A 13,262-nucleotide genomic window follows, 5' to 3' on the forward strand; every position below is an offset into this window, starting at 1 on the left:
CTTTATACAATGAAACTTGTTTGTCCATAACAGCTACACACTCCTGGACAATCACCAAGGAGTTCAGTAGATGAATTCTCAATGCAATTCAAAAGTAAAAACTGCAAACTACAATTGATATTGCGCTAAACAAAGGTAAGAAAGACTTAAACCACTTAGATTTAGTTTGCTACAGCTCTGACATTTACTTTTAACAGAGTGCATCAAACTGATTTTGGTATGAAGCTGTTGTTCTGAGTCCAAAATGCATTAGTAGTGCAACTTCTAGCATGCACCTGTCATACCCTGCAACACTCAAACAAAACAGGTCAGCTTAATTTCAACTATATTCTGTTAGCAATGAACAGTTTATTGCTCGCTGGGATGCGTAGAGAGCCCCTCAAAACCCCACAGCATAAGATGATCAAGGATCAAAGTAATTGTTAGCCAAACAAGCATTTTTCTTAAGCTTAAAATAACTGTCAGAATGGAAATTCCCAGTGAAGATGAATGACTATTGCATCACTTTACAGTACAGTTTATTATTGCCCCTTCTTCAAATATGAAACATAGGATCAATAAAGAGTTCAAAACATTTGCAATAATAATAATAATAATAATAAAGTTAAATTGTAATGTACTGCAAGCTGGCCCTGTGTCAGGAGTTTGGGGCCAAAGTGTTGTGAAGGCTCAACTAAATATTGACCAATCTCACACAGATAGCTAAATCATCCTTCACAAGTGGTTTCTGGGTATAGAGATGAAGACCTTGTGGAAAGCAAACAATAACTTCCTAAGAAAGATGAGACTTAATGCAAATCAGATATCCTGCACTTTGATTAAACAAAGTCCTTGAAAGAAGGTATTGCAAAGAGCAACACAGCACAATCACAATTTTTCATTGTAACATTAAACCTAACTTTTTTTGATCCAAAGATCTTCCAGCAAAAAAATTCTAATTCCCCCTCCAAAATCTAGTACCTGATAAGGTGACAAAGCAGCAGTGTTTAAAGAGTTAACTAACAAGTACTACTGCATGAGCAAAACTACTAACCCTATCCTACATTCACCACATCTTCCATAAAAGTTCAGAGCATGCAAGGACAGGCAGATGCATAAATTCTGCATCTGTTCACTTTCAAACTTATTGTTGAATTAAGAGGCATCTCTTTTATTTTTGAGGGTTTTTTTGTTGAACTTGATAACACAGTTGTACATTCTCAAAAAAAATTGCACAAGACACCAGCAAGAAATTTTTCTAGTTTAAAGTAGCCCAACAGTTCTGCAGTAATTTGTGCTTCAGATCATCGATGCCTTAAAGCTACTAAACAAACCTATTGAGAGTCAAGTACTAACCCACAGCATTCCATTACTTTCTGCTAAGATTGGTGTTGTATCATCTAAGTTAAAATGAAAAGAGTGAGCACTCTTTAAAAGCTAATCCTTAAGGAAAAAACTTCCAAATCAGGCTGAGGTGGCAACATGATCATTGATAACAACTGGATTTCAGCAACAAAATATTCAACTAGCAGCTGTTTCAACAAAATTGCCTTTGGTAATTAGATAGTTTATAGCCATATGAACACCTGCTGTTCATCCAGATGTAATACCCTAGTGGTATTTTACCAGCTCTAATTTATAAACTGTAAAATGGAAATGTATTTTAGAGTGAAAAGTGAAAACCCCAGTTAACCAAAGTGCCTTGTGCCCCTCTTTTTTTTTATAATTAGCCTTATCTAATCAGAACTTTTACATTAAATCATGAAAAGCAGAAGCATCCTTACATCTGTGCTTTCATTACTAGTGTTTTCTTCTCTCTTCCGTTCTTCTTCCTCTTGCTCCAGTTCCTTAATGCTCTCCTCCAGAACATTAGGCCAGAAGTCCCCTTCAAAGTAAGGGAGCTCCTTTGCACTTGTTAGACGGTCTTCTGTTGCCTGCTTAAATATATCCTAAAAGAGAGTAAGCACAGTTTTGGTTATCACTGTTCCAAGTCACATAAGGGAAGGCAACGTTCTCAATGAGTGACAAGAAAAGGCATCAGCAGACTAAACAAATGAAAGCTTAATATTACAATTCATTTTACGAGTGCAAATTTAACAATGTATCTGTTACAGTTTGTCAAATACATTTCAAATATTCCCACTCAGAAGAAAGAAATCATTACTGTCTGCTAGACTTCAATATGTATTCTTACCAACTGGGACAATGTAATCAACATAATCTCAACCTTCATTTAAATCCTTATAATTCCAAAGATTTTACATACTTCTAACTGCATCAGCATCCTAACCCTGCAATTTTATCTAACACAAGAAGATTTAAGACTCCATATATGTTTCTTTTGCTCTTTTACAGTATTCCTCAAGAATTTAGCTTGTTCTAAGGAACCATTTCAGAAGGAACGATTTCAGAAGGTACATGTTTTGAAGAGAGTATGTTTTAAACTTTTGGTGCTCAATTTACTTAAAATTAACGCAATAACCACAAAGAATCAGGCACAATGCATAAGGCACAGAAGAAATCAAGGCAAGATTGACCAATCTCCCCCAAGCACACGCTTAACACACCTTGTAATCATGGACGATGCGCTCTGACACAGACTTGTCCAGCATCTTTTTGTACCACTCTTGCAGTCGCTTGGGTTTGGGTATCTTTTGGTCAGGAGGATGGCAGTGGAAGATGTAGTCGTCTCCTTCGCTGGGCGGGCACGCCCAGATGTGTCCAGTAGTATACCTGCCGTGGTCAGACAAAACCGGCTCGAGCGGGCGCTGACAATGGCTCGCGCGCGCTCTCCTCTCTGACACCAGGTGGAGCCACCTCAGAGGCTGGCGGCTCTTCCCGACCTAACATTTCCATCTTTTCACTAATTTTCTAAAATTCAGAGCTATATATGGAACCCTTATACGTAAAGGGTGCACATTTTACAGCCTACATAAAAAACAAAGCCTGACACAAACCTGAAACGACTATCTCTCAATTAACGAATGGGAGAAGGACTGAGTCTAGGTATTTCAGCAGTGAAATCTTGAGACAGAGCAGTAATACTTTATCTAGCAACATTTTGAAAACAGATTTACTTACAGCATTCACTTTTCTAATGTAAATCCTCTGGTTTTTGAGAATCAGCTTTAACAAGTTTTAGAATTATATCTGGGAATAAACAGGCACTGCCAACCTGTGGTATTGGATACATAATCTAGAGTATTATTAAGATAGGTGACAGCCAATTAGTAGCAGCTGCAGCACATACAACACCTAAGATTACTTCTTTATCCTCAGTTCTTCTCTATTAGTTTTTGAAGAGAAGTCTAGTAGGAGGAATAATCAGTTAAGAGAAAAATAACCATTCTTGCCCTATTGAGAAACAGCTCTGCAGAACCCTCTCCAAACCCTGGGAGCTGCAGTCAGCTGTCATTCCTTCTGCCTGAGATTGGAGAGATGATACTGCAAGACCAAGACTGTTCTCCCAAAATGAGAACCTGATGTTACCCATTAGCACAGAAAATAGCATTAAGTAAAGCTGAGGCTTGAGCTCTATGCAGCAAATGTACAGACTCACAGATTAGATGACAGACAATAAAAAAAGCAGAAAGAAGCCCAATCTATGCTTTTGAAGTAATAAAGAACACACCACCTCACCGAGGTACATGCATGAAGATAGTATGCATGAAGTACATGCATGAATCTTACCTCCATTTCAACTCCCCTAACTTTTCTCATCAACTGCTTTAAACATAGTCCCTAACAATTTCTCCACAAATAACTTCATCAACCTGCACTAGGTACCTTGACAATAGAGTGATGTTTATTTACTTCACTGGCCTTTATACTTCAGTAATCATGGAAATTTAATTTCCACCTTTTTTGTTACTGCAGTTGTTCTGTGTTCTTCTCTGCTGTCCAAGTATATTTTCTTCTTTCTTTCCTAACTATTCAGTTTCTCACATTTTCAACTACTCAAGATTTTTTAGTGGCCTTATACAACTGTTACAGAGTTAACTAGTACAGACAAAACACGCAACTTTTTCCTTATAAACAAGGGTAAGAACTTACTTGCTTAGCCCAAAGGAATGACCTAATTAAAGGCATGGCATTACCCAATGACAACATTTTATGGACTGGAGAAGGGGATCCCTATTTCTACTTAGACTTTAAGAAAGTTTCACATAAATTTGGAAACACAAAAATAGCTGAAGCAGAGGCCTCCCCTGAAAAGCCTGCAATCCCTTATTCTCTTCTCCTTTTTAACTGTACACAGTTGTTTTCAAGTCATTCTATCACAAGTTGATATTTAGGCACCATACTCTTTACTATAGGATGTAGTAATTTAATTTGCAACAAGAAGTACTCAGCACAAATGCTGTACAGAAGAAAATATTATACAATACTTACCCTAGTTTCTTAACATATTCTAGATATCCAATTAGTATTTCATGGTAGACAGCAGTCCTCAAGCATTTAGGGCGGAAGAAGTGAACACTGTCAAGGTAAGATATATACACTCGCCTAAAAAAAAAACCAACCAAAAAAAAGCATGAGAAAGGGGATAGATTTTGAAGTAATTCTACAAGTTGATTAATGCTATTTTATACATCTGAAACATCCATTACAACAGCAATCTGCAAAGCCTCTGATCCTAATTTACCTCCAGAAACTTGGCCTTTTGATATCCTAGCCTCATCTCCCTAAAACTATTCAACCCCTTCCTTGAAAACACAGATCAGTGATCCTTAAGGCAACACTGTCTTCCAGCCAGCATCCCCAGTAAGAAACGACTCTAACAATACAGAAGCTACTTTGTTTCTGGAACCTAACAGCACTAAGGGTCTCAATAAGCAACAGAGAAGCTCTATACAGAACTACAGGAGGTTCATCCAAAGGAGAGAGTACCAAGGTGTTGCAGTGTGTTGTCATGGTGTGCCTCAGTTTCCCCGGTCCCTCCCCTGAAGTTTCCTTCAAGGTAAAAGACTTTTGTGGGGTTCCTCACCTTTGATTGGGTGGAGGGCAGTCTGAGCCATACTCCTGCACGTGCATCCCAAAGAAGCACAAATCCACACCATCAATCTCCTCAAAAGCAAAAAGCGCTTTTGTTCGGTACGGGAAAGACTCTGCCATCTCTCCACTGTCTACGAACCTGCAGACCAGAGGGTAAAGTGGAATACCAAATAAATTCACATATCAGAGACTGCATGTTACTAGGTGAAAGCAACAAAGATGAGGGCTACTCTAGGTGTAATTTTAGTGCCATTTGAAAGTTAAATGTTTACAGACTACTCAAATATGAGGCACCCACTTTTTACTGTGAAAAAGACAAAAAATTATTATGCTGCTGGAACACCTGTTTGTCACTACTTGGCTGGTGATGAGGTTTTGATCACCAAAGTTTTTTGATTGCATATTTGAAAAAAATTCTTCATTAAAAGGACTGTCAAGTATTGAAACAGGCTATCCAGGGAAGTGTTTGAGTCACCATCCCTTAGGATATTTAGAAGATCTGTAGATGTAGCACTTGGAGACATGGTTTAGCAGTGGCCTTGGCAGTGCTAGAGTAACAGTTGGACTCAAGCTTAGAACTATTTTCCAAGCTAAATTATTTTATTTAATCAACTGTATAATGTAAGTGCAAACAGCTCCCACTTCCACAAGAAGAAAACAAAATTAGAAACGAGCATACCTTGCTTTCATTCCTGGTTTTACTTCGACAGTTTTGTCAGATGCGTGCACCACCCTAACTGTGACCTCTCCTGCCTCAGGGTGATTCTGTCGTCTTAGGAAATCATTGACTCTGTTCTCCAGGAAGGTACCAAGTCTTGTAGCTGGTAATCCTGCAGGAGGAAAATACAGCTCTAACCATATACAAAACTGAACTGTTCATATGTGATTTCTCACTCAGATGTTGGATGAAAAATTACTTTTAACACATGCACTATGCTAGCATAAATTAAAGCTTTATCTCTACCACTTCTAGATGGGGTGAGCTGCTTTTGCCCTGCAGGCACATTTATGGCTTATACATTATTTAAATGAATAAAGAATCTGTATTTCAACCCAATTTCTATCTTGTCTTAAAAGTCAATCACAATTAAGGCTTCTCCTGAACAGATGTTATTAATTACTTAAACTGGATTACAAAACACTGCTTTCAATGCTTTCAGACACATTTTCACAAGCAGACATTGCATTTGGGAGTATATTGTGTCTATAAAGTCATACTAGCCAAGTTAGTATCGCCACTTACCAAAATAATATATTTCAATAATGGAAGTGCTCTAAAACAGTTTGTGAGCCCAGAATGTTAACTAACACTACCACCTGTGAATGCAAATACTGAACACTACAGAACTGATGGTCAAAATTGACCAAAAGTATCCTCCTTGAGCTCTTAAAAAACTTAGATAAAACACAAGCATAAAAGCCACCTCTTCCTCATCCTTAATATATCATTTAAATTTTTTGGTGCAAGTATCAGAATCTTACTTTTAGCAGAGAATTTGTTCTCTTTCCTGGTTCGTCCTGTTTTCTTTAGGCAGCCATCACAGACGAAGCTGAAGCAAAAAAAAAAAAAAAAAAAAAAAAAAAAAAAAAAAAAACCCAAAGTGAAGTCATCCCAAGTCAGACCACCAAGTTCTCTAGCATCCTACCATTAGAAGCAAAATCTTTCACCAGGTCTTATCTGATCTGGAAAAGACCTTAACTGAAATTTGAAATAAAAGCACAAAGAACAGCCCAGTTGTTTCAGAGCTGCAGAGGAGGATCTAAGCTCCACGTGCTGCATCCCCTATCAGTTGCTGACATCACCACTGGAAAGCCCAGGGAAGTCTCCACTGGCAGGTCTGACAATATCAGCTCAAAGTATTCTTGGTGCAAATAGGCTCAAACTGCTGTCTCTGATGATAAGACACCACAACACCAAGCATAAGGCTGATTTTTTTTTTCTAAATGCCCAAATGCACTGTAGACTGAAATGATTCTATGATTCTTCTTCACTTAAAGGACATCCACCCTCTTCTGCAGCAATGAGGATGGGACAACAGAACGCTAAACTGACACTCTTTGGACAAGAAATGGGACATTGAAGCTGTTATAAAACTTAATCAACATATAATTCATCATTATTTTAAGTTTTTAAATCAATCTGAAGAAAACACATGTTGATCAAGAACCATGGAGCATCTAAATAAAACTGTATTTTTTAAATTTAAATTTAATCTGATCACTGAGGTCAAAAAAGTTGTAAATCCTTGTTACAAAATTTTTTTAAGATGATGAAGCAGTATGATTTGTACAGAAAACAGACCAGTCTGAAACTGTTACCAGAACTAAAAATATCTTTTCATGAAGGGCTAGCACCTCTAAACATAAATGGCTGAAATGTTCTTTTCCACACAAAGGAGGACTGGAAACATTAAAGATTAGAAAACTTGACACACAGCACTGTAAGATACACTGTCTAAATTTGATATTACCCTATAGATTGTATAAAATTTTCAGAGAATGTAACCTCTTCCATTAAACAGGCTTTTAAATGTAACCAATATAAGGAAGTTTATGCATGAGCTCTACCGAATAGTTAACATGCTATCTACTTAATAAGGAGAAATTCCTCACCCAGAAGGCCAGATTATCTCATTATGAAGAACACAGATCTGGTGCATTTTTCTTCCGCACTCTATACATTCAACAAATCTGTACAAGGCAAAAAAGGCAAAGGGAAGCAAAGGTTAGTAGTATCATTGCTTGCTTGTGTATTTTGTAGTATTTCATTAGAGCACTTCTAGCATTTAGGCCTTGGAGTCTATTTAACACAGAGGGAACATCTATGCTGAGAAGAGCCTTCAGAACAAATTAACAACCTGCCAGCTCAAGTCAGGCAGACTATGCAGGGACACTTGATTACCATTTGCTTGTCTTACCACCATCCACTCATTTTTTAAGTGAAGCCCTTTTAAGGATAAAATCTGTGAACTGCTTGTTGCTATAAAGAGTAGAGGAAAATGGATTCAAACATGTCAGAAAGGAAGAACCAGGTGAAATACTTGGCTGTTAATATGCCCTACTATGCTTGAACCCTGGAGTATATTGCAAATACAATGCAGAAAGGTGGGAAGGAAGAACCAGAAGCAAATACTGAAGTCACCTTCAGAAAATTAGCAGAGATTTAAGGACAACTAAGATACATCACATGGTTTAGTTCTCATATGTTGGTTAATATAATCCAAAATACCTAAGGCTGCTTCAGGTATTGGGACAATCTGACTCCTTTTAAACATGCCTGTCTAAAAGTTTGAGACTTTGAATGAATAGTGGTAATCTATGTAGAGCGTGTGGTATCACACTGTAAGTTAGCCTTATATTCTATCTTCACTTTAACAAAGGGAAAGACAAGTTATGAATCAAGCTACTATTCTCTCCTTCCCACAGCCCTTGTAAAACAGAAGAACTGGCTGACCCTTGTGCCTTTAGAAGGATGGTGTGGAAACAATAAATATCCTTTTTCCTCATTCATTTGAGAACTGAGATAATGTCTGCAAAATAGCAGCATAGGTGTATGAAGCAGGACCCTGTAAAGCAGCTTCAAAAAAACTGCTCAGGAATATCAAGAAAAGCAGCTGAGTCACCATCATCTTAATGTTAGTGAATGACTACAGTTCTGCTTTCAGAGCAGTACAGAATAACTGGCTGATTCAAAATATAACAACTTTTCCTTCTACTACAGCTGCCTGTAAAATGCAGCAACTACCAACAGCAACAGCACTAAGAGCTACTACCCAATGACTCAAATCAGTTCTGAGACCTGACCATTCACCACAACAAAGTTTCAAAGCAGAGCTATCATCCTTCTGTTGAACCTACATGCAAGACAACAAAATGGAGTCATTTCAGCCCATACATCCAGTGTCAGTGTTTCTCAAGCACAGCCACAGTGGCTTGCGTTCTCAGCACTGAATGCCAGATCTGCTGATTACTGAGCAGCCCCTACCAACTAACAGAGCTACATGAAATTGAAAACATTCAAAGACAAAGCTGATGGTGAGTGAATAACAGGTATCTTACAAAGTATTTATAATAAAATGAGGATCATTCAAAGAGTGACAGCAATACTTACAGCTCAGGATCCAGTGTATCATTTTTCCTTTTTGAAAACTGTTCTTTGTTTATTGTGCTATGGAGAAACAGGCAATAAAACTCAGTTTTAACACAAGACAACAAACATTCATGCAACACCTATCCACAAACCAAGACAAAACTTAGAAGCAGAGGTTTTATACACTCACTGGCACTACAAAGAAAGTAATTCTATTTTACACAGTGACAGACAACTGAAGTGTATGCCACTCCACTTTGTCTGTGGAAAACATTTTTCTCTTGTAGAGAGCAACACTGTTCCCTTACTCAGTTTTACTACAGGATGAATATTAAAGCTTGCTGACAATTCAAGTTTTGGATAGGTCTGATCGGTATTTAATGGTGAAAAGACTACTTTATATGCCTCTCATATTCTGGAGGCAGAATTCCAATTATCTTTGATTACTGAGAAAGGTAGGTTATCTTCTTTCACGTTCCCCTAGCCCTCCTCCTACATCAACTTCAAAGGATAAATTTCAGCTTCCAAACCCTGCAACCCCAGCCCAGCCACTACTATACATTATTTCTACCTTCTCTACATCAGTTTCAAGGCCCAAAATTTCAACTTTTTGACAGAAGTTTTAAACGACCTGGTTCAGAACATACAATACTCAAATTTTTGAGAATTTACCCCAAAGAATGTTCTACATAACATGAGAAGATCAGTATGTCCCTCCCTGAGAAGCAATGACAGACTCACTCCAACTTGCATGAGATTAATTAACCTTCCTATCTCTTCTTATTTCAGTATTTATTCTGAATCATGCCACCTGCAGAATACTTGAAGCTCCTTATAAAATAAATGATGAAGTTAAATATCTCAACTACCTCAAACTATTCTTATAATATGGTGCATGGAACTTAAACAGGACCCACCATGTATATTCCTATTATGTACTCTATGACTCTATATTGAATAAATTTTGCATCTTTGCTTCTAGTAGAATAGCAATCCATCTATCCACAGGACATGAAATGGCCCATTGTACTGACCAGCACACAACATTATTTCTTCCTTTTTCCTTCCAGAAAGGTAGGTCACAGAATCCTAGGACGGTTTGGGCTGGCAGGGACCTTAAGAGATCATCACCCCCTGCCACTGTCAGGAACACCTTCCACTAAACCAAGTAGTTCAGAGTTCCATCCACCCTGTCCTTTAACACTTCCAGTGATGGGGCATCCAGAACTTCTTTGTGCCATCTCTTCCAGTACCTCACCATCTTCATAGTGAAGAACTTCCTTGTATCTAAGCCCAACCTCCCCTCTTTCAGTACATCATCCCAAGCCCAAACAGATACTTCCAGTACTGCTCTGTATGCATCCATTAGTGCATCCAGGATCTGGTTCAAAATGAAAGTTAACTCAGTTTGTCCAATTACCAACTTGAACAACTCTCCCTCTGGCTTTAGACTTTTCCTGAATTCCTCATGTTTTTCTACCTGCAGGGTTGTTGCACTGCCTTCCTCCAAAGGGATTTCTTGAATAGCTCAAAGAGTAACTGCTTGGCTCTCATTTATCCCTCAAGGACTTCCTTAGTCTCGAAAAAATCTGTTTCAAGATCTTTTTGAGGAAAGGTATGAGGAGAATACAGCAAAATGAGAGACTGTGACAACAATTTGCCACTAACATGGTAAAATCTATGCACAGCCTTTTATTGTGTCTTCAACTACTGCACAGCATTCCCCATAGGCAGATGGCATTCCTCTAGTGAAATATTTGTATGGCAAAAGGAGGTTGCCTGCTTCTGGTTTGGATGAAAAACAACCTGATGTTGAATACAAGTTTAATGGCATAGCTAGGGTATAAAGAAAATGGTACATTTGATATTTCAAGCTATGTCTGTCACACGCTTGCCTGCAGGCATGGTTATTTTTCTGCAGTAGAATACTTCCACTTTTTTTTCAGGGAAAAAGCCATTTTCTTCTTTCCTTTCTATTGGTACAGTTGCAATTTTAAGCACTAAGTGCTTATTTTTCACTAGTTCAGTCAGTCCAGGTTAAAAAGACAAGCACAAGTCCAGGCTTTTATGAAGGATGCATCCACCTTCTACTAAGCCTAAAAATCTAGAGCTGAACCCCTCTTGCCTACAGAAGGCACTGTAGGCCATGGTACAGCTCACGAAAGCACAGCCCAAGCAAACACAAATAACTCACGTTTGAGGTTGTGATGGGTCATCTCCCAGAGAAACGCTCTCCCCTTGGATTTCGTTGAAGCACTTCTCACAGAAATGATACCTGTCAGCAAGAAGGCCATATTTGGGTGAACTGCTCCGTCCACACAACACAGCCCAAGTCAAGCAACGGAGCCACCAATCACAGCAGGCCAAGGAAGGGACAGGAGCAGAGAGCAGGTCATCAACGGCGACAAGGATATTCAATGATGCAGATTTATGGGCCCCACATTGTGTTTGGTTGGTTTGGATTTTTGGTTTGGATTTTTTTTTGCGCAATCAAAGCCAAGTGCAGACAATGACAAGCATGAAGGAGAAATTAAAAAAAAATAACACACACACAAACAAAGAAATGGGAGTTTGCAGGACAAAAACAAAAACATAGAAGCAAGACAAGACAACACAAAGCAGAAAGCCAAGGCAAAGCACAGATTAGCATTAAATCTCTCAAATGGGTTCACAAGCAGCAAACGATAAAAACAAATTAGAGTATTCCATTTTAGCATACCCATACCCTCTTCATTTTAATAATCCATGCCACGTACAGCAAAGAATTAAAATGAGACAGGGGAAAGAGCAGAAGGAAGGAGGAACTGCTACTCTGACTTGTACATCAGCACAGCAGTTCTGTTGGGAGGAGGATCTGCAGGAGATCAATGGAAGAGAGGTAGTCTTCCATCTTAAATGTATAAATGCTAAAAGGTCACAGAATTCTCTCCCAGTTGAAAGGAAAAGCTAAATACCAGAAACTTTAGGAACAATAAAATCTGTCCTTAAAATTCTTACAGACTAATAGAACTGTCAAAATCCAAGTTAACTAACATTAACTAGACACATAATGCTCTACATGGATATGACTCTGCCATAGCCCAGTCTGCATACAGAACAGTCCAGCCATCACTACAGCAAGCATTACAGAGAAAGATTTCATTTGTACTTCAATAAAATAGAGATTAATTCAAGATTCTACCCTAGCCTTCAAAAATGTTCTGAAGCTGTGGCTTCTCCATTATAAGGCATGCTAATTGAGTGCACAAAAAAGCTAAAAATAGAAATAAAAAAACTCAAACAAGTTCATTACAAAGCCACACTAATCTATGTTATTAGCAACTGTTGGGCTAAAAAGACAAGTCTCAACCTCCTTTTCCAGTTTTCATCTGAGATAATGCAGAGAACAGTACTTCTGGAATTATACATTTCAATCTATAGATACGTGCATCTGTATATATGATGTACTCCACAAGGCACACGTAGGCACCTGTTACAATGCAAACATTCCCTTCTAACATTTGCAAACATGTCAAATGTCAGATTCCTGAACAATAGTCTTTTGGTTCATCTAGTATTTGCCTATAGACAAACATAAGCAGAAGACACTGACATGACATGACAAGCTCTACTCTACATGCAAGTCTAAAACTGCAGTAGCTATTGTGGGGTATTACAGGACTGAAGAAGTAGGAGAAGCTTAAAATCCACAATTTGCTGCTATAAACCTTGATGAAGTTTTAAAAGGCTAAGATGTAACTTGTATAATCCTTGATTGCTTTCATCTGACCAGGTGCTTAAAGAAACTAAAATTCTTGGAAAATTTTGGCTTTCAGGTAAAATCTTTTGTGTTTTTGTCATTCTGGTTTGTTTTGGGGCTGTTTTTATTGTTTGTTTGAGGTTTTGGAATGAAGGAAGAGCAGGAACTAAATAAATTGATGGATCTTGGAGTTAAACAATTCTCTGCTCTAACAGGTTCATTCTGATGACAGGCAAGGGAATTGGGAATGTTAAAATCTGTGTTTGCCTGTTTCTTCCTGCCTCATTCCCCCTGAGATGACCTTCAGAGATGACTAGCAAGAAACATCCTTTCAGAAGTCAAGTAAGTTTAAATCCTTTAATAAACCCCAAGTAAAAAAGGATACTCAAAAGAGCTGTAGAAGGGCCAGCATTTTACAGAGCTACTGAGAGCTACTGCCAAGACAATTCCCTTTAAGAA

General features: G+C 38.2%; 1 protein-coding gene across 10 annotated transcripts in view; it reads right to left on the bottom strand.

Annotated features, from left to right (window-relative positions):
• EP300 (E1A binding protein p300) overlaps positions 1-13,262 on the bottom strand; it is a 61,730-nt gene that overhangs the window by 5,867 nt on the left and 42,601 nt on the right. For 9 of the 10 annotated variants that reach the window (XM_041416882.1, XM_041416879.1, XM_041416881.1 and 6 more), the window contains 9 exons: positions 11,259-11,339; positions 9,086-9,142; positions 7,588-7,665; positions 6,457-6,524; positions 5,654-5,804; positions 4,967-5,113; positions 4,372-4,485; positions 2,547-2,712; positions 1,764-1,928 (listed from right to left, as the gene is read on the bottom strand). In XM_041416882.1, the coding sequence (XP_041272816.1) occupies positions 1,764-1,928; positions 2,547-2,712; positions 4,372-4,485; positions 4,967-5,113; positions 5,654-5,804; positions 6,457-6,524; positions 7,588-7,665; positions 9,086-9,142; positions 11,259-11,339 (1,027 nt within the window). The remainder of the gene's footprint in view (positions 1-1,763; positions 1,929-2,546; positions 2,713-4,371; positions 4,486-4,966; positions 5,114-5,653; positions 5,805-6,456; positions 6,525-7,587; positions 7,666-9,085; positions 9,143-11,258; positions 11,340-13,262) is intronic. The other variant, XM_041416883.1, reaches the window with a different exon arrangement.

Source organism: Onychostruthus taczanowskii, unplaced genomic scaffold (genome assembly GCF_017590055.1).
Source record: "Onychostruthus taczanowskii isolate IOZ18803 unplaced genomic scaffold, ASM1759005v1 scaffold53, whole genome shotgun sequence".
Taxonomy (NCBI): domain Eukaryota; kingdom Metazoa; phylum Chordata; class Aves; order Passeriformes; family Passeridae; genus Onychostruthus; species Onychostruthus taczanowskii.